At 44.4% G+C, this 21,251-nt stretch overlaps 1 protein-coding gene across 2 annotated transcripts in view; it reads left to right on the top strand.

Moving 5' to 3' along the window:
- The first annotated feature begins 3,925 nt into the window (after positions 1-3,925).
- The window catches only part of arhgef18b (rho/rac guanine nucleotide exchange factor (GEF) 18b), a 36,845-nt gene continuing 19,519 nt past the window's right edge, over positions 3,926-21,251 (top strand). Inside the window, exons 1-10 of one of the 2 annotated variants that reach the window (XM_082524338.1) lie at positions 3,926-4,055; positions 8,429-8,577; positions 8,858-9,465; positions 9,868-10,018; positions 10,549-10,675; positions 10,780-10,834; positions 11,329-11,373; positions 11,688-11,762; positions 12,283-12,391; positions 12,615-12,798. In XM_082524338.1, coding sequence (XP_082380464.1) covers positions 3,980-4,055; positions 8,429-8,577; positions 8,858-9,465; positions 9,868-10,018; positions 10,549-10,675; positions 10,780-10,834; positions 11,329-11,373; positions 11,688-11,762; positions 12,283-12,391; positions 12,615-12,798 — 1,579 coding nt within the window. In that variant the 5' untranslated portion in view covers positions 3,926-3,979. The remainder of the gene's footprint in view (positions 4,056-8,428; positions 8,578-8,857; positions 9,466-9,867; positions 10,019-10,548; positions 10,676-10,779; positions 10,835-11,328; positions 11,374-11,687; positions 11,763-12,282; positions 12,392-12,614; positions 12,799-21,251) is intronic. The other variant, XM_082524339.1, reaches the window with a different exon arrangement.

The raw sequence follows: 21,251 nt of genomic DNA, 5'->3' as shown, positions 1-21,251 counted from the left end.
TGTGCCGTGTCCTCTGTCTCCTGTGGAAATGAGTCTAGTCTCCATCTTTGTGTCCCCGTGTGTGTTTCTGTGCCGGTCTCTGTAGTCGCTCATTTTCCCTTTTGTTCTGTCAAGTTAGCCTGTCTAAGTTCTGGCCCTTGTGTTAGCTACTTCCTGTTTTATTTTGTTAGGTCCTTGTCCCATGTATGTCATGTTCAGTTTTACTTCCTCTGTCTCCTCAGTTAGATTCTGCTCAGCTGTGTTCCTCACCTGTTCCCTTGTCGTCTCTGCTGTGTCTTCCTAGTGTCCTGTAGTAAGTTCCAAGTTCCTCGTATTCCTGGTATATTTGGCGTACTTGCGTTCCAACAGTTACCTTGTTTCAGCAGTGAAGCTGTATTTCTGAGCGCTTCCCTACGTTTGGCTCCAAACCTGCCAGTCACGCAGTTTGAGTTACGACTATTTCACACAGGAAAACTGCTGATCGTGTTTTCCTTTCGGGACCGTTTGTTATCTTGGTGTGTTGTCCATGTGGTTGAAGTGTTGGGAGCACTGGGAGTACTGGCTGGGACTTCTGTGTTTCCCAGATCCAGAGATACTGGTAGTATTTTCACATGATGGGAGGAAGCTGTGTGACTATAGTCGCCCTGTGGTTGTTTTCGTCTGGATTTGTCTTCAGCACTTCCTCCTTGTTTAGTTTAAGTTATCTGATAAATATAAAACATGAGTTTATGGACTAGCTGGCAGTGCGGGCTCAGGTGACACCAGGTGGATGTCCTGTGGCAGCATGTAAAAATGAGCTGATGGAGTTTTTGGGTTAGCAGGACATCACCACAGATTTGTAGTCCTTTCTCTGAGGAGGCTCCTTTCACCATCCTGTTACAAAAAAGCACTCCCAGCTGTCATGTTGCTTTAACATTTCTTCTGCTTCTGATCCTGGAGCTCAAATTTGTAGAAATCTTTTAAGATGCTGGTTGGATGCATTTGTGGGCGCTCCTGGAGGCCAGGGGGGGGGCAGAGCTCAGCATCCTTGTCGGCTTCTTTTCATGGAAAGTTGGTCATCAGCTGAATTACTCTGAGCGAAAAGGGCAACCTGATGCTCATTTGGGCCCTCTGGGTTTTTTAGGGTCCACTGGACCATCACTACCAGTAATGTTGCATACAGATCATAATCTGCTGACTACTACTTTTTTTTTTTTTAATGCGGTGTGCAGAACGGTTACTAGAGACTGCTTTGGCTGCTTTTGTATCATATTAAAGGTTAAGAAAATTGTGCATTTTCTCAAACACTGATGCCTCAAATGACCCCAACAAGACGATTTGCAAAGAAACCTGGCTTATCTTGGTGTGATGTGCAGTATATTCTTAAAAAAATGAGTAAACAGGACAAGTGGAAGACAAGCCTAAAAAACCAAATGCACAGCAGATAGCATCCATGATAGTCTGAAGGTCATGCCCTTGAAGTCCTGCAAGGATGACACAGGACCTGAGAGATGGATCTGACCCTTCAGTCGACCCATCTACTGCTCACTGAAGTCTCGTCAGAAATGGTCTCGGTGTTAGCGTGGCTGTCAGGAAGCCATTCTTAAAGACGGGAAATGGTCTGAGAGACACCAAAGGGACAAATCCAAATGTAAATTTCTGGATCAGATCTTCATCAGTCAGGTCAGGAGAGAAGCACTCTACTGTCCCTCATTTTTTAAATGTATTTTTCTCAGAAAATGGAAAGTAGATGCAACGATTGAATGAAAGGAGTAAATAAAAATGGAAAAACATTTAAGTTGTACATTTGGACTCAACATTACTGAAGCATTCTCACACTTCAGCATCCTAGTTCAGACGCAGAGCCGTGGCTGGCAGCTGATAAAAATCGTCATGTACCTAAACAGCTCTGCAAAGTGGTATCTTGATGGTGGTTGAGGAGGAGCTAAGTCTTACCTATTAGCTCTCGTCGTCGTGTTTTTCAGCCTGAGACCTGTTGTGGTGAAGCCATGCACTGCAAAGCAGAAGAGTAACTGATGCACCCCCATCTGGCCAATTTAAGCTTAATGAAAAAAATAACTACAATAGGTTTGTGTGTTTTTCTGAAGCACAGAGACGTCTTAAAGCTGCACATTGCAAATACTTTTCTTTCCATTCTCTGCATGTAGGTTGGGTTTCAGGGGAAAAACACAAAGACTGCACGGCCGGTTTGCACAAGCCTTAGTTTTGATTCAGAAAAAGATCTGAAAGTAAAAGAGCAGCAGTGCAGCGTTCGTCGTTATGCACTGAGGGAAACCACTATGAGCACATCTAGTTCCTCCCCAACTTGTTTTATGTAAATGCTTTGCATGGAAGCACAAAGCTGCACAATGAGAAGATGTAGTAGCAGAAAAACACACCAGAGACGTCAAACTACATCTCAGCGTATATGTGTGTGCTGATGGTCGGTGACGAAACTATTGCTCTTCGATGGAGTGAGACGTTGTTTTTGTGAGTAACAAAGGTTTACTGCCAACAGGTCACTCGTTCTGGTTACGCTTCCACACTGCTGCGCTATCACGCTGCTGCAGTGATGTGTCAAACTGTACGTGTGGGCCATTCAGAGTGCGGTTCTCCTCAGCTGAGCAGAATGACACACAGAAAAAAGGGGAAAGAAAAGAAAGAGGAAGCGGGTTGAGAGACGGCAACTGTTTTGGCTGTATGCGCTCAGTTTGAGTCCGACGTTCCTGCAGAACAGTCCCATCTGAAGGATTTAAAGCATCTGTTTTTTGGGGGTTTTCTGCCTTTAATTCACTCTTTTGGCCAACAGGAGGAATTTACACGCTGCCACTTGTGACCTTCCATCCAGCGTAAGTGCACTTTGTGTGTTTTTAGTTTTTTTATAAACTTTGACAGGTTGTGACTGGCGGTGGATCAAATGTGAGACGATGTGCAGCACATTTCGGTTGTAATACGCTTCAAGCCGTGTCATCTGTGGGAAAGTAGGGAGAGTCTTCCACATGATGTGCACTGACAGTCGTCCGCAGCGACGCTGGTGCAAAGGAAATAGTTGCAAGAAATGCCAAGCCCCATGTCTAGCAGCTGCAGCAGTCAGCGGTTGGTACAGTACCTCCTGCTTTAGTTGTTAGACTTGGTCTTTTCTGTAATGTGCAGTTTCCCTGTGAATCTGAATCTAAGAAAAACCCAGCATGGATCCTTACCCTGTACTTTCATTGCGTATGCTTCCTTCTCCTTTTCTGTTTTTGTTTCTCTAAAACAGCTGCGTCTGCTAACTGGTCTGAAGCAAGAGGTTTGTACAAATGAACAAGCCTGAAAGTCAGTATTTGGCATGACTGGACCTTTATTCTCCGTCACATCCTGTGTCGGGTCTTTGCTGGATTTCTCCTCCCAAGGCCCGAAAGTGCAAAGTGCTTAAATTGGTTCTTGGCTAGCTTTCCTGTTAGGGGCTCATCCTTTGAGTTGGGCGTCTTCTGCATGCTCGAATGATTCACAGGTCAGTGTTAAGTGGACCAAGAAAAACAGCAAATGCTACGATGACTGGACTGAAAATGAGGGAAAAAGCATCCACACAACAAAAAGAAAAAGCTTTGAAAGAGCTTCAGAAAGTCTGAACAAGTGTTTCTCGAGATGACTTGAAAAACAAACTCCTGCACGCTGTGGAATCCAAATGCAAAGAAATAAGAGGTGACTGGAGACGTTTGCACAGCGCTATGGATCCATTTCATGAGTGCATATTGAAATAAAACTGCAACTCTCTCCTCCTCCTTACTTTGTCATTCAATCAGCTTCAAATGAATCTAAAAACAAGAGCTCTACCCCCCCCCCGGGAAGTCTGAGAGCCCACTCCCTCACCCCTTTTAAAGACACCACACTGATATGCTTCTTGATGCCGCTCGCCCTCTCTCTCTCGCTCGTTTCTTCGCTCCCTCCCTCTCTCACCTCCCTCTTCCTCTTGCTGGGTGCCAGAGCTCGAGTGCGAGCGAGCTCCAGTTCCTGCTGGCCTACCCACTGTGCTGCTCCTATGGCGGACTCTCCTCTTAACAACTCCTGGCCATCCTTCTCCAGACTCTGGATGAAGAGATGGTCCTTCAAGAGAGGTAACCTGGTTTTACACTGACTTCATGTTTCAGCCATCGTGGGTATGTTGGGTGGATGGGGGGAGGTGACCCAGCATGGGCTGCAGACTGGATGTGACCCAGAGATGTGCGTTATACCTGCTGGCTACTGCTGCTGCTATTTTAATGTTCTCCTGGCTTCCTTTGGCCATTTTCACACCGTTGTTGTTTACCAGTTTGACCTGGTTGGGTTTGTGGTCGGAGACAGTTAGTGCAGCAGATGAGACGTTGGTGCAAAGTTCAGTGAGTCATTTCTCACTCTGTGCAGTGTCACCATGCACCTTTCAAATTTGAGCATAAATCTATTACTGAATTTGTGTGTCCACCGGTGGAGCTGCACCGTGCGTGGACAGTTCAGGCTGTGAAGCTTTGCGTGGGACTTGGTGTGGCACTGGTCTTGTTGTCCTTTTAGAGAAAGCATGACTAACAGGTGGAGCTTCGTCGGCAGCTAGTTTCCTGCTTCCTGCGCTTTCGTGGTTTAATGTAATGCTTAGCGCACACGAGCAGCGTGGAACGTTTCCACTTTGCTTTCGTCCAAAGTACCCGGGCCGCTCAGCTCTGTGAAAACAGCCGTCGGGCGCATTTGTGATCAAAGAGGCTCTGCAGCCTGACAGTTGTTTTTTGATGTTTGCTTCAACCTCAGATCTCACAGCTTCTGCCTTCACCTCCAGCCCGTCACGCAAACACAGAGACACAGCAGCCCACACTTTGTGTGATTCAAGCACCAGTGACAGATACTAAATGGTCACCACGACCTTAATGTGAGCTCTGTGTCTCAGACAGACAGGAGCTGTAAGTTTTATTAAATGAGTTGTAGTTTTATTTCCTGTGGTTTGTGTCACTGGGTGATGATGTATCGCCACACTATGTAAGAAAGCATCAAGATCACAAAATCAACTGACATAATCACATGAGTTCCTCTTGTGATTAGCTTTGCAGACAAACGAACGACAGACTTTGTGGCAAACACGTGCGATCGTTTCCTCCTCGTCACACCGGCTGCAGCGCTGATGCACAGCTTCTGGTTTCTTTTTCCTTTTAATTAGCGGTTGCAATCATTCAGCAGCTCAGCGCAGTTCATGTGACTTAACTCACCATTACAGCAGCTGAATAATAAACACCTCTTTAGAGATGTTTAGAAAGTAAAGCGAGGCTCGATGCTGAGTAAATCACAGATGCAAAGCCGTTCATGTTGGTGTTGTTCATTACAGCCACTAGTTTTAGTACGTGGAGCCGAACTGCGAAGAAAACCGCTGACAGTGACAAACGCGCAAACGCGCTCACCTGAGGACGCACACGGGCGTTTCGTCTCTGTGTCATGTCGGGGGCGATCTGAGAGGCCGACCATAAAAGGCCACAGTGGCGCTGCAAGGCAGCATTAAGCAACCGCAGCAGCGCCTGCTGGCTGTCTTAAGTTTACTCAACACAAGCGGGATCGGGACGCAAACAAATTCTCCTTCCAGTGAGGACACTGCCACCGCTGCAGCCTCGGCCTGTGATTTAGTAATATAGAAAACTGGATCTACAGCGCGTCTGTCTGTGTGTTTATATGACAGCAGCCCTGACTGCGCCGCTGAAGCCGGGAGTGGATGCTGCTGGTTTACAGCAGGACACGATGTCTGTGTTTCATCATAGCGTTCAGCCACTGCCGAGGTCTCAAAAGTGATTCTGAGAGAGGGAAAAAACACACATCATGTTAGAGTGTGTGTGTGTGTGTGTGTGTGTGTGTGTGTGTGTGTGTGTGTGTGTGTCGCTCTGATGGTTAATGGTGATTTAGGAGGGTTCGTTTTTTTCTGAGTCTAACTGAGCTCAAGATGTCTTTTGGAAGACGCATCAAATCAACACAACACTAAAGAGGAGACACGTATGATGATAAATAGAAATGAATAAAACTTTTCATTGCAAACAACCCTTCACCAGCGCACAGTAACCAGGATATAACTCAAGTAGGAATTGAAAAAATAAAATAATAATTTTATTTATAGGCACCGTTCTTATAAGCAATCAAAGACCAAAATCACGCATGCAGTTAGAGTCATGCGTAAAATAATAGTTGGTAAACGTAATAAAAAGTCAACAATAACAAAATAGGCAAGCTTTGTGTCTTATATCTATATATAGATATATATCGATATATATAGATAGAGATATATATATAGATATAGATAGATATATATATATATCTATCTATATATATATATATATATATATATATATATATATATATATATATATATATATATATATATATATAGATATATATATATAGATATAGATATATAGATATATATATATAGATATAGATATATAGATATATATATATAGATATAGATATATATAGATATATAGATATATAGATATAGATATATAGATATATAGATATATAGATATATATATATAGATATAGATATATAGATATAGATATAGATATATAGATAGATAGATATAGAGATATATAGATAGATAGATATAGAGATAGATATAGAGATATATAGATAGATAGATATAGATATCTATAGATAGAGATAGATATAGATATCTATAGATAGAGATAGATATCTAGATAGAGATAGATATAGATATAGAGAGATATAGATATAGAGATATCTAGATATAGATATATCTAGATATAGATATATCTAGATATAGATATATATATCTATAGATATATCTATAGATATAGATATAGATAGATATAGATATATAGATAGATATAGATATATAGATAGATATATATCTATAGATATATAGATAGATATACACACACACACACACACCCCAGGTGTCATGGTAACTGGTAAATGGACTGGTTCTGCTCTACCCGAGCGCACTAACAGACTTCATTCATTCACACAGGCACAGTTTTCTATGCTTTAGTGTTTTTATCTAACATTCACACAACCAATGGATCCGTTTGGGGTTCGTATCCTGGATCTGTGGCGTGCAGACTGGAGCAGCAGGGATCAAACTACCAACTTTAGCAGATTATTTGATGACCTGTTGTCAGCAGTGACCGTCTGCGTGATCGAGTTATGTAATGTTTGTCTTTCAGGTTTTAAGCTTCCGTCATTTAAGTTGATCTTTTTTAAAATATTAATATTTGTGCTAAGAGACTCGCTGGTGCAATCAGCAGCTAAAAAGCCGGACATCTTCTACAGGATGTGGCAAGTATTCAAGAAATGTATCTCTTAGACGGAAAAGCAACAACTGCTGTTCGTGATGGTTTTCTGCTCTTGCATATATGATGTTGGGGTGTTTTATTTCTACACCAGAAGTGACTGGACTTGTATGACCATCTGAACGCAGTACAAACAGACACATCAGCTGCATCTCAGCCTGTATTAGCACTGAAAAACATACTGATTGGCTCTGATGTGCCCGTTTTGTGATAAGAGAGGCCCACCGAGAGTGGGCTGAGCAGCAAAACAGCAGGAGTTACTCCCACACTGAGCTGAAATCAAACATAAAAAACATGTCAATAAAATCTGTCTTAACTTTGTTGGTTTTAGAGGCTCTGGTAAAATCCTCCGGAGCGCTCTCTGCTCAACTCGAGCTCAAACTCAGGAGGCTACATGCAGTAATACTCCTCATGGCGAGGGGCTGCCGAAGCACAGCTGTAGCACCGAGCTGTTTGTTGCCATGTCTTTGAAATATTTACTTATCGCTGCATTATTGAGGGGAAATTCCAGTGTTTATATCTGCACCTTCTTTTTAACTACATGCATCATATCCTTTTCCCTCCTACTGAGTTTACACACATATTACACACATATCATTGGGAAAAGCCCATTTTTACATTGAATGAGGAAAACAGAATAAACCGTGTGGCTGGAGCCCCACCAGTGGACGTGACGCCGTGAAACTCTGACATGTTTGCTCTTATCATGTCTCAGTAATAAAATGACACTTTTAGCTCCAGAATAAGATCCAGAAATTCCACGTTTGCCTCTTCTGTGTCTGTTCCCCTCACGTCACCTGAGCGCACTGGTATATTATATGATTTATTGCAGGCAAGCCGCTTCTGGAGCTGCTGAAAGCTCAGCAAGGGAATAATCGCCAGCCTCCCAGAAATGACATGGAGACTAATGTTGGCTCACTGAGCAGTTGCCAGTGGTGACGGCGGTTTGTGGCATCATGTGAATCGAGGAATCTGTTTATGCAATGGAAATGCAAAGGAGCTTTCAGCGAGGGGCTGGAGCAGGGCTGCCGGCGGGGCCTTTCTTCCATTATTCACTGCAACTGTTCAAATGCATTCCACAGGTGTTAGACAGCTGATGACGTCTGCCTTTTCTCCTCGTGTCGGTTGTAAATTTGTGTTTATCGAGACTAATAAATGCCAAATGATTTGTTTTTAGCATCAGAGAGCAAGCCCTGCAGTCAGCCCTGTGAGCCTCCCAGTGCGCATCTCAGCGTCCAGCCTACCAGTGCAAAAGGATCTTCCTCCTCATTATCTCCTGCTTCTGTCACTGAGGACGTCTCCTTTGGGTGGACCAGTGATGACCAGGTGAAGCTGAACACTGAGCGTTACTATTATTTTAGGTTCTCAACAAATGCAATGACATTTACCAAAATAATAGTGATCCGAGGTCCGTTATGGACAAATGAATTCTTCCCTTTGTCTGACTTGACCTTTAGCAGCAGGTGCCGGTCAGCTTCAGCTTTAACTCGTTCAAAGAATAACTGAACGCTAACATTTTACACACCAGGCTCCCAAAGTGTGTCAGGACTTCTATTCACGTCTGCTGTGTTTGTCTTGTCTTCGGGTGCCTTCGCGCTCTGTCCAGGATGCGTGTTCGGTGGTGAGCGACTATGACTGCCCCTGCATCGAGGAGAGCAGCAGTGTGGAGGACTTGCAGAGCATCAGCCCCTCTCTCAGGGACTCTGAGTACTTAAAAGATCTGCGGGGAGGTACGCCGACCTCGCAGACAACTGCATCCACAGTGACCGCAGCCACGGAGAGCGTCGACCTCCAGGAGCCTCTAAACACAAACAGTCCAGCCCTAAACCGACCTGCACACTCTTTTCTGAACACGCACTCCCCACACTTAAATGCACCGTTCCCGTCCTGCGAACAGCCTCCAGAGGAACTTCCTCACAACCTTGTGGTCACTCAGCTCAGTCCTAAGTTGTTACCAGGTGGGTTCACTGATTGCGAGGACTCTCTCTGTGGAGGCTCTGCAGTAGGGCGGAGCTCGCCAAGTAATTTGATCGGATTGTCGGGATCGATGGAAACGGCATCGACAGCGGCGATGGAGGGAGCAAAGGACCAGTGCTCAATGGATTTTGATGGAGAGCCAGACCTGGACAGCTTTCCTATTCTAATCAGATCCATGTCTACATCTCGGAGGCACAGCTGGGGTGTCCCTCTGTCCCCCATCAACCTGGGGAGGAGGTAAGACGCAGAGCCGGACACGCAGAAACATTTCAGAGGAAGCGTCTCCTGTTACAGTCCAAATCTACTTGACTCATAAGTCATATAATAAAGTTTCTACATAGAGAAACATCTTGCTTCAGTATTACTCAGCACAGTTGTCACGCTCAAAAACAAAAACACTTTTCTGCCTGTGTTATTTAAGTGAGCTGAACGTTTCCTGTGGTTGGTCTTTCACAGCTTTTTAAATAATGACGGTGAAGCTTCTTTGAGCTGTGAAAATGAAACGTGCACAAAAATACTGACAAAACAGAAAATACACACAAGTCATAGACTCCCTCTGTCTCCCACATGTGTGTGTGTATATGCACATGCTTGTATATGTAAATCTATTTGCTTTGTGTTTGCTTGCCGTGCTGCCAGACTCAGTCTCGACACCAAGGCCATAGACAGTGACGGAGAGAGAGATGATGATGATGACGAGGAGCGACAGAATAGTCTTTTCCAGTCCACCTACAGCTGCTCGCCGTGTCCTGAGGAGGACTCCGGCAGTCCTGATGGCTTCAGCCTGAGGGTAAGCTGCCCAAAGATCAGGGTCACTGTGGTGGTAATAACTCAAAAGTGGCATCGAGGAACTAAACTTTTTTGTTAAAGTAATCTCACAACAAACCAAAAGCAACAATGTCATTTAGTTCCCTCTGAAGACGTCACAGACGTGCAGCTCTGCGCTGAACTCGAGCTCAGTGATTTCCTCAAACTGCAGGATGCTGTTCATCTTTCAGAACAAGCAGGTGCATTTCTGTGACACTGCAATGAATGAACACATCAACCAGTGAGCTTCTAATAGTTTTTGGAAAAGACTGGAAGTCCCAGAGGACTTTTGGTCTGGGACATATGGACGATAGGAAAGCTGTAGGTGACCACAGCTTGGATATTTGATACTAAACAACAAATTAACTGAACCACAAAGAATTTTCTGACCACATTGACCAAAATAACTGAATGTAAATTGCCGTCTGCATAAGAAATCTATCGTATACAGTAAGTGTGTGTGTGCTGCTTGCTGAGGAGTGGATACACGTGCGTTTATTCTTCTTCTGTCAGGACCACGGTGAGCCCGGCAGGCAGCTATACTCCCGCTCAGAGATCCTTGCTACAGACGATTGCTCCCGTGCTGCACACATTTCTCGTGTTGTACAGACATCCAAACGGGCTGCCAGGGCAGCAGGAGGTGGGCCGGCGGCTTTAACGCCTGTAGAACAAATCTAAGTTCAGGTTTTATCACCTGAAGGCATCTTTCCTCATAACTGACCAGTTTATCTTTTTCACCTGTAGCTGAGGAATTTGACCCGGAAGAAAACCTGCATTCTACTGAAGGACAGACGCATATGTGAGTACACGTCATTTACATCAACATAGCTGCTCGTTCTCACCGTGTTCGAGAAGCTGTTTCTGTCGAGTGCAAGTTTAAAGATGTTTGAAAGAAGGAAGTAGTTTGATTACATTAGGAAACACGTCTTCTAAACTATGTTGAATTGTATTATTGCAGTTTTTGACTCCTTTAGTGCAGCAGTGCAAATCCTGCTCTGTAGCTTTAAATGGTGAGCTGCAGCTCTCTCACTCCCACATAGCAGAGGGGCTTTCCCCACTCTCTGCTGACATTTCTGCTCCATGTCATATGTCAGCAACCTTCTCCTCCCACAGTTCCCTCTCCCAGCTCCTTAGATGGCCCCTTTGTGTCTGTGTGTGTGAGGGGGAGGGTTATTTTATATGTACCCGGGCGGTGTGCGGACACAGCACACGGGGGAGGATTCTTCTCAAAATCAGCACCCAGCTCCTAGAATTGTTCTCCTCCACTTAGTCTCAGTGTCTTGTTTGTCTCAGGGTGATGGTACAGAAAGTTCTGCAGGAGCTAAAGAAGTACCACGGGTAAGTAAACAGGAGAGGGAGGTCTGCGTGCTTTCACTGCTGTAGCGGCGTCCCAGTCTATAAAGCACCAGCAGAGCCAGACTGTAGAGCGTGCGTGTGCACACACTGCACTGTAAGTGCAAGCATGTTTTTGCCATGTTTTGCATGTTGACATTGTGCAGTGACACGGCTGTTATCACTGGGAAAACACTCACCGAGTCTAAACCACACTCTTTGTTTTTGTACAGTTTAAAGACTTGAGCCACGACAAACACGTTTCTCACATTTGGAGATTTTTGAATCCAGCCTTTCATTGTCATTGTTGTCATTGACAGAGAGAAGCAGAGAAGCAGCAGATCAGACGCCAAAGATTCAGGAAGTGTCACTTGGTACGAGTTCCTCTCTAACGAGTAAGTACGGCCCTCACCGTTGTTCCCCTGTGACTGAAGCTCATCGTCTCACATTTGAGATGTTTGTGATCTCAGCGAGTCCTGGGAGGAGTTTTATTAGCCGTCGGTGACGGGATACAAAACTGAAAGCAGTGAAAGACAAAGTGCTGATACAGTGCAGGCTGCTCTTGGTTCTGCAATAATGTGGTTTGTTTTTATAGAAACCATCAGAAAACTGTTACTAATCAACAATGTCCCCTGTTTGCCAGGATGAATTTCTGATGTGTGCTTCAGGGGAAGTTTTATGGGTTTTTATTCCCTTACTATGTAAAGCTCCCTGAGATGACCTGATGCTGCACAAAAAAGTCAATTGAAACTCAACAAAGAGTGTAATGCTTTTAAAGTCAGGGATAGCAGTGGATCATCTGCTTCCATCTCACCCTTTAAAGGCTGAAAGCAGAAGAAAAAGACGCCACAGAGATGCTGTGGTGTCTTTACACTAGCCTGTAGTTTATACTTTACTCTCTTGCTCATCTACCAGGAATGAAGAAGAGGAGGATCGTATAGAGAAGGTGGAAAGAGGCACAAAAGTAAAAAGGACTCTGAGCTCTCTCAGGAACAGGATGACCGGCTCCTTCAATAAAGACAAGGTAATCCTGTGAAGCCCCTACGACTTCATGGCGAAATATAAATGTACCTTTTGCACTGAAGTGCGTGGCACGTTTGGCCTAATGATTGCATTTTAAAGCAGATTGCAATCTCTATCCGAATTGTATGTCCTGCCTCAGCCATGAGATGTCATGTTTATTATGTCTGAAGAACACAACATGTGCATGAAAAAACCAATCTGCCTCTTTCCTTGTTCCTCTGCAGGGTAAGAACCGCGAAAAAGAGCCTCAGAAAGACAAGGTGAAGGACAAGGACAGGGAGCCCAAAGAGAAAATGTGTGGCATTCACAGCAATGGGCATCATTTGGTGCCAGGTTCCTTCTCCAGTTGTGCCACGTGCTCGTTGTGCAGCAAGGCGCTGCAGAAAAAGCATGGCCTGCAGTGCACGAGTGAGTAACACCACAGCCACAGGTGTACACGCACCCACGCTTCTTCTCAGTCGGACACATATGTGCACAGGTGCCGCGCTCATGCACAAGCTCGCATCTATTTATACTGCATGCACACTCACTCGCCCACTTAGTGGCGCACACAGGTAAACAAACCACACACACATGCACATACAACACGAAGAGCTTGTGCTCACTAAACACCCGTTCAGCCTCCTTACACTGACATCTTTGTCAAAGCACATACATGGAATCAGACAGCAGCTTTCACCACCCGTCACAGTGACTGTGGCTCCTCTTTGGGGCTGTAGAAGACATTTTGCCGTTCCCTTCCCTTGTTAGATGCTAAGATGACACAGCCTTCCCCTTTCCCGCCTCATCATTACTTTACCTCATCAGGTCACACACCTCGGTGAACTTGTTTGGACAAATTCTTGCAGATGTTTCGGTGAAGCTGCAGCTCGCCTTAGATTTGTTTTTCTAGTTTGCAACATATTTCAGATTTCTGCTGTCTTGTACGTGTTGAATGAGCTCGAAGTGGAAAAGCTGAGCCTCGCTTTGTCTCAAGGTAACCAAAGCTTCATGAATCCATTGGTCTGTTACTCTTAAGCCAATCAAGGGCAGCGTACAGGCTATAGTCAGAATAATGTTACCGAATGTGTCTTTGCACATTTGGAAGATTATAAATAACTGCAACAGCTTCTGATGAACTACTTGTACCGTGCATGGAAGAAGTTTCCCAGTGAAACTCTTTAATAATGGCAGTCGTGTTAGTGGACGTAGACGAGAGTTAAGAACCTTTAGTCTGTATTATTCACATCTGACCATAACGTGTCTGACAACTTTACTCAAGTAAAACTAGTTTGCGTGTCAAATGTTAAGCTTCATGTCAGTAAAATGATAAAAAGTCTCTTCTCTTGATAAAGACGATGGCAGCACAGGTTTCAAAACTGCATCTGACCAAACCACAGCGCCACGTTTGGAGAAAATCAAACGCAGCATACCAGCACAACAACCTCACATCAACTGTTGGGCACGGTGGTGGGCGGGGCAATGCTTTCAGCTCGTTTTGCAGCCCCGGGACTGGACACCTTGCACTCACTGAGTCCACTGTGCACTTCTTAGTATACAAAAGTATTCTAGAGGCAAATGTGAGATTGTCTGTCTGACCAAACCTGGGTCACACAATAGGACAATGATCCCAAGCACAGCAGCAAATGTTACAGCAGAATGACTGAAAAAGAAAAGAATCGACGTGTTTCGATGGCACCGTCAAGTCAGGTCAGTTACATTTAATTAGTTTAACTTATACAGCACCAAATCACAACAACAGCCGCAGGGCTCTTTATACTGGAAGGCGAAGACCCTACAATAATACAGATGACCTCTTTGAGCAAGCACTTGGCGACAGTGGGAAGGAAGAACTCCATTTAAACAGGAAGAAATCTCGTTCAGGACTCTAGGAGGGGCAGTGACAGGAATGCTGTGGGCGGACCTTAAGAGCATAAACAAATGTCCACAAACCTAAAGCGATGCAGTTAAAATGGATGGTTCTAGACACACTCTCAGTATTGATGTTACATCTATGTTTATACAGGTTTGTTAAAGTGACAGTTTTAAACTCCTACTGGGTATTTCCTTTCCATCACCGTGACTGATGCTGGCAGTGTGGACTTTTGTCACATGTGTTGACATTATTGTAAACCAGAGGCCGTCTTCTCATAAGCCATGTGGTCTGGCTGTTGAGAATTTCACATCAACAAATAAAGTTTCCAGTAACAAGGAAACAGAAGTGTTCTCAATGTCATCACCATTTCTCTTTGCTTTCACTGGCACATGTGGATGGGAGCACTGGGGGCATTTAGTCATTCTGTGCTATTGCTTCATTATTTCATGACTATAACCCAATATTTCCTTTCTCCCTCTATTCTGTGGCAGACAAAGGCCATAATACGTCCAGGATATTTATACACCGTGCAGTCTGGCGGTCAGGATGTAATATATGGTTGTTTCTTATTGTTTGCTTATTAAACAGAGCTGCTCTGGTATCCTTCAGCGAGGCTCGGCGTGCCACACATTCAGTGTCTTCCTCTTTGGACTGCCTCTTTTTTGACATCTTCGTCTTTCAGCTGGGTGGATCATCTGCCTCCATCTCACCCTGTCCCTAGCATCATCACAACGACCCACTACATACCACTACATCCACGAATCCCCTCTTTTGTCCTCCTTCCTTTTCTTCCTCCCTTCAACATCCTTTGCCCAGCATATCCACATCTAACCTTGTACATCCTGGTCACTCCCAGTGAAAGTCTGAGCATCTTCAACCATACACTGTCATCTTGTAAACCTTCTCTTTCATTTTGCTGCTATCCTTCTGCCGCAAATCATCCCTAATACTCGCGGATGAAGCAGGCTCTCATCCACCTGCTCCCCGGTCTCACTACAGATCACATTGTTGCCTGTAAATATCATAGTCCACAGAGCCTCCATCACTGTGTCAAAGAAGAAGGAAGGGTCTTAGCAGATTGCTGGTGTAATCCTATCCTCACCTTGAACCTGCCTGTAAACCTGCTGTACACCCTGCACCACCCTCACATCCTTCTTCACGCAGTACCACAGTTCCTCTCTTGCTTTCATAGATCCACAGAAACCACAGTGCAGTTCTTTTTGACTTTCTCTACACTTCTCCATCAGCACTCTCAAAGCAAACATGTCTCTAGTGTAAAGTAAAGTGTGCGTGTTAGTCCCCATAGGGAAATAGTTTACTTTCTCGGCATGAGGACACTGCTGTTCACTTATCGTCACCTCTCAACAACTCTTTCCCATATCTTCACGGTATGACTCATCAGCTGTATCGCTCTATAGCTGCCTCAGCTCTGTACATCACCCTTGTTCCTGAAAATCAGTACCAGTACACTTTTCCTCTGATGCTCGGGCTCTTTCACTCTCCGAGATTGTGTTAAACAATCTGGATAAAACAATAATAATAATTATAATAATGCATCTGTTACATTTCTCCATCCATCAATCATCATCGCTGCTGCTGCTGAATGAAGTCACAAACCCTAGATGCTCATGTGTTGTTGTTCCGCGGACACAGGCGTGAGAAAACAAGTGAGTGTCCCTTTAATTTGAACTCAGCCCTGTGGGGATTCAGCCTGTGGAATGCGTCGTTTGTATGCCAGAGATTGTTCCCAGTGGAGACACAAACTGGACAAAACAGAGTATGTGGGATACTTGTTGCTGATCTCACTGGCCGGTGTGTTTTATTTAACTCACGGACAGACTACAATTCCCTTCGGATGCAGCTGATTCAGGCAAACCCGAGTCTTCTTGGGCGGTAAGAAGCGGCTACTGTAGCGATGGTCTCAAGCGGGATCAGGTGGATAACTCCCGTTGTTTCCCTCTGTGGACTTTTCAGTCATTCCTGTCGTTAGCTAAGCCAGCTAAGAGCTAATCAAAGCCAACTAGGAGCTTTTTTCTTTTCCCTCCAGTGTTGACTCGGTGTGATAATAAGGGCAAGACACATTTACTTCCCCGAGAGTTTAATTTATACTTAGCTGGCCCAAATTAGCTCCCAGCTATTCTCAGCGTAGTGCTGGCTACTTATTAGCCTCGCAGCGCTTAGCGTGCTAGCTCGCGAACAACCTCTCCTTCTCGAAACACAAGGTTAGCTGAAAGCTTGTGTCTTTGTGGCGTAAACAAACCCACAACGCCACGAAACTCGTCTGTTTGTTGAACTTTACGTGGGTTTTTCGGTGACTTTGCTCTGCTGCCGGTTGTAGACTTTGCACGAAGCTCAACAGGTGATTGCTAGCGTTAGCTTCCAAGATAACTTGGTGTGCCTGAAGTCTTAATTTACTGGCGTTTCCTCTCATGTAACGTGTTTCAAACGGAGCGTGTATTCACGTTTACAGCAGTAATGTTAGAGCAGTGTTGACCGAGGCTGTCTCCACCTCGTTTCCATCAGCCTCCTTTATTTGTCTTTGCTCCCTCCTCTTAGCTGACTGAGACCCAGGCAGCTTTTATTCCTTAAATGTATATTCTTCAGTGTATTAAATGAGATGCTTCCCATTCCTCAGCCGGGCAGGTGATGCCCTTCTGCCAGAGCTTTGCTGGCATCAGGCGATAGGAATGCCCCAGGCTGAGGGGTGACCATTCAGCCTGTCACCTCACTCTTCAGCCTTTCTGTTCTGACTGGGTCACATGGTGCTAATTGTGCTTGGCAGGTCTACCAGTGCATAACAGCCCACTCCACTGACTCTGGGTCTCACCCATGTCTGCCTGTTAGCACAACACTTCTTTATGCATCACTGCCTTTCCTTCAAGCATGCCCGGCTCTCTGAATGTTTGCATTTTACACGATTGAAGGTTTGGCTCTCACACTAGTATTCTCCTCCTGTGGACCATTGTTGTCTACTTTAATACTGGTAACCTTTGGCCTAATTAATCAGGAAGGGGGGGGGAAGCACCATTACCAAGAAAAAGTAGAATGGTTTGGACCATTACTTCCAGGAGTGAGAACCAGATTAATCTAATAGTTCAAACCCAAGCAAGGTCAAGTGTACGACAATGAAGGCATGGTTGTTGTGCTAATTTATGTTGTGCATTAGATTATTGGTGGTCTTCTTTTGGTGGAGATGTTTCACTTCACTTTGTAAACTGCGCCGCTTCCCTCCCGTTTCATTAGATGATGTCATTGGGTTGTCTGGCCTCTTTGGACTTTGTCCCAAATGTTTTTGTCGCTAGTGTTTTTGGGGATTAAGAGTAACTTCTTTCTTTTTCTTTTTTTGCATGCATGATTGCACAGGAAGCTTTGTGCTAGAATGTTTTTTTTAAAGTGACCTGTTTTCCTCTTTACCTTTAGTCGATCAGCTATTTGTGGTAATACGGTTGATTGGGGTCACACATGCTTTTCACATGGTTCAAAACGATAAGCAGCCTACTTATTGAACTTTACCGTCAAGTTAATTTCCTCTCAAATTGTGACACTGCACTGTCCAAGTTATTCTGTGGAAGGGTGATATGTTTAACTTCTATTGTAGCTTACATGCTCTCTCTGTATTTTCTCTCGGTTTCCTATCTAGTTGATAGGCATGCATTTAGTTACTGTGGATATCCATATCCATGGTTTAATAGCTGTTTGTGTCAGCTCTGCAGTGGACTGACCGAGAGGACATGCTTGAAAATGCTTTTCATTCACATAAATCGAACGACGTTCACATACAAAGGGCTCTGGTTCTCTAAGTCATGGGAACCAAACGGACTGCCTTAGTGACTTTGAATGCCATGTGTGGGATTCTGGTCATAACAGAGCCACTGGATCCACTCACAGCAAGCGTCTATAGTCAGTGTTTTTTGTTTAAGTCGTCATTAGTCTGTAAGTGAACAGTGGATGTGACCTAAAATGAGCTCTTGTGGCCCTTGACAGCAATTGCAGTGCTAGCCTCTATGGTTTAAAGCCTATACTTAGAGCTGTGACAGGGTTATTGCTTTCACATGAATTAACACAACAGCTTCCTGTGTTTTTGCACTTTGTCTTTGCTGTGAGTTATATATATTTTCCACAAACCAGGCTGCACCTTCAATCTGCATCTATCATATAGTAAGGAATAAAGTAAAGACATTTGTGTGTGTGAAGCAGGATCGCAACGAGAGCTTAAGATTGACAGAAATGCACAGCTGCTTGAATCTGAGCCACCCGAGCACCATCAGGTAGCCAGGCGTTCTTAAATTCTTTCTAAATAGATTCAAAGCCAGCATCGGCAAACTCACAGCTGCTTTAGGATCTAAAATGTGCATCCTTTGTTATTGCATGTTGTAAAACCACCTGCGACGGAAACTGCAGTTTCACAACCTGACAGCGTTTCTGGGCCGCGTGTGAAAACAGTGTTTACATGATGTGATGTGTGAAATAATGCTTTCCTGGAAGAAACCCCTGTTCTTCTGTTGACCTCTGCCAAATCCAATGCCGGGCATGTGAGATAACACATTTTCTCTAGAAGTGGAGTAGCAGCACAGCTTTTTTTTTTTTCTTCTAATTTTCTATCAGTTACAGCAGAGAGCAAAGTATCATTTTCACTTCTAGTTCACTGTGACTCACTGAAGTGTGCACTCTGTACCGCAAGAAGACTTGTTGTGCGATGGGGTGTCAGCAGATGTTGGGTGTGGTCGTGGTTTTGTTAGGGAGCTGAGTGTCCCGTGGATCAGCGACTGACATCAGTAACTGTAACTTCTGACATTTCTCAACAGTATCAGTCGTCCAGCTGATGATACGCGATCCCGTCCTCTAGGGCTGTGCGATATGACCAAAACCTCATCTCCCGATATCAGACATCTGTCGTCCGATAACGATGTAAATCACAAAAATGTAACATTTTCTGTAAATTCTGTGAATCTCGGGCAGCTCGACTTGCGTGAAGTGTTTCCAGCTGCGCGTCGTGTAGCTGGAGTCGAGTGTTTTAACCGATGCTGAAACGATACATTTTTAGACATAAGTTGTAAAGGCGCCGTTTTCTTTGTGCGTATTTCTTACACGGCGTGCTGCGGGGAGAAGCCTGTTCTAACGTTTGAGTCTAAGGTTTATTTTTTAGCACCTGGCGGCTCTTTTTTACTTCTCATCTGTAAATAATCTGCATCTTTCACGTGATTCAGTTTATTTTGAAAAGTCTCAACAGGATCTTGAGCTTTATTGTGAAAGGTTTATGTGGAACATAAACAAGCGGACACGTGATGCTGTTACCTTCATTGTTGCTAATGACAACGCATAAAAACATGCGCTTGTCCGTCCGTAGTGTGGTTATATCAAATATAAGAGAAAGAGAGAACTTTAAGAAATTAATATAAACACTGCAGCGACCATCAGAACCATGAACAAATATTGCTGTAAACAGTTTATTTTGCAACACCACGAAACAAACGACAGCGTAAAATGAAACGACAGACGCTTTTATATCGTCATCAGATATATATGGTTATATCGAACAGCCCTACCCTCCTCACCTGAGCTCTGCTTACTTTGATCTCTGTCACCACCCGTGTGTTCAGCATGACTGGTGCACAGTGTGCTATTGTTAACAAGCTGCAATGATAAGCTCGGTGATATCAGTGAGCAGAAAACCTACTGTTCTTGCTTATCTAAGGTTAATCTTTTACTTCTGACTGATAATTTTGCAATGACATTGATTTTTTTTAAACCCCACACAGATATACTTAATTATTAATCCCGTCTGCTTCTCAGTACCTTTCCAAGACAGGAACTGCCGTACTGCATAAGGAAGTGCGGGACGGTGACACAGTGGTGAGCTGTGTGGTAGGAGTCGGAGGTGGGCTTTGTGTTTGCAGTGTTGATGGACAGGCTGACAGATCGGTCAAGTCTCTGTGGACTGTTCGCAGATGACATTGTGCTCTGTAGTGAGAGTAAGGAGCAGGTGGACGAGAGCTCTGGAAGAAAGAGGAATGAGCCTTGCCCGTGGGGCCGGTTGTCTTCATTAAACAATGAATTTGAGCTCGTCTGTCGAACAGCCAGATTAGCAAGAAGATTACATTTTATTTTCTTTTTCATCTTTTAGTTGAATCAGGATGAAAAGTTGGAAATTTCTAGTTTCTTCTGAAGTTCCTTCTTGTCCAGCCTTTAGCTGCTAAACAAAGTCTAAAAGGGGAAAATGGGCTTAGATTCAACGCAAAGTGCTTCTAGTTGCTATTCACAATTTAAGTATATATCTGCTGAATACAGCTCAAAGAGAGGCACAGCGGTGCTGGTTCAGATTATTCAGAAGCCAGTTTCTGTTTTCTTTTCCTTCAGCTGAGCCAGCAATTGTTCATTTATTGTGAGAGCGAGCGAGCAGCAGACACAGAGAAAAAAGCTAAGAGGCAAAAAGCTGCATGCAGAGCGTTTTCACACACAAACGATCACCTGTCTCACTGCTTCATGCTTTTTCTGGGTAAGAAGATACAGACTTATCATTTGTCTCCATTGTAGCGGCTGTATTGTGGTACCAGCATTCAGAAGGGAGGGGTAAGGACTAGAAACATTTAGCATTTAGTGGAAGTTGCTGGTACGGCTCACGCCAGCGTCACCTTTGTCAGCCAGCTACAAAGCCTGATTTCAAACACTCGCCACGCTGCCTGCGTCGGTGTAAAGGAGGCAGCGCTGACAATGAAGCTTTAGGACATAAACATCATCAGTGAACGAGTTATTGTGCGACGTCACACTTTCTCTTGTGATGCACTGACTTGACGCAGTCAGCTGAAATTTGTTTTTCACCAGTCACAGCGTAGATAAGGTTTTACGGCTTCAGTCTGCGTACGCAACCATGTACTTGTCCGTCTTGTTTGTATTATCGTGGTTTTACCTGGAAGGGATGGGAACACGCTTTGCATGCTGAAGCATGACTAATTTGTTTGGCTAGCCTTGTCCTCCAGAAAAGGCTTCGGGCGTTTACAGTATGTGT

Source organism: Aulonocara stuartgranti (assembly GCF_965226115.1).
Source record: "Aulonocara stuartgranti genome assembly, chromosome: 23".
NCBI classification, from domain to species: domain Eukaryota; kingdom Metazoa; phylum Chordata; class Actinopteri; order Cichliformes; family Cichlidae; genus Aulonocara; species Aulonocara stuartgranti.
The sequence above is the reverse complement of the archived record's forward strand: the minus strand, read 5'-3'. Positions and strand labels throughout refer to the sequence as shown.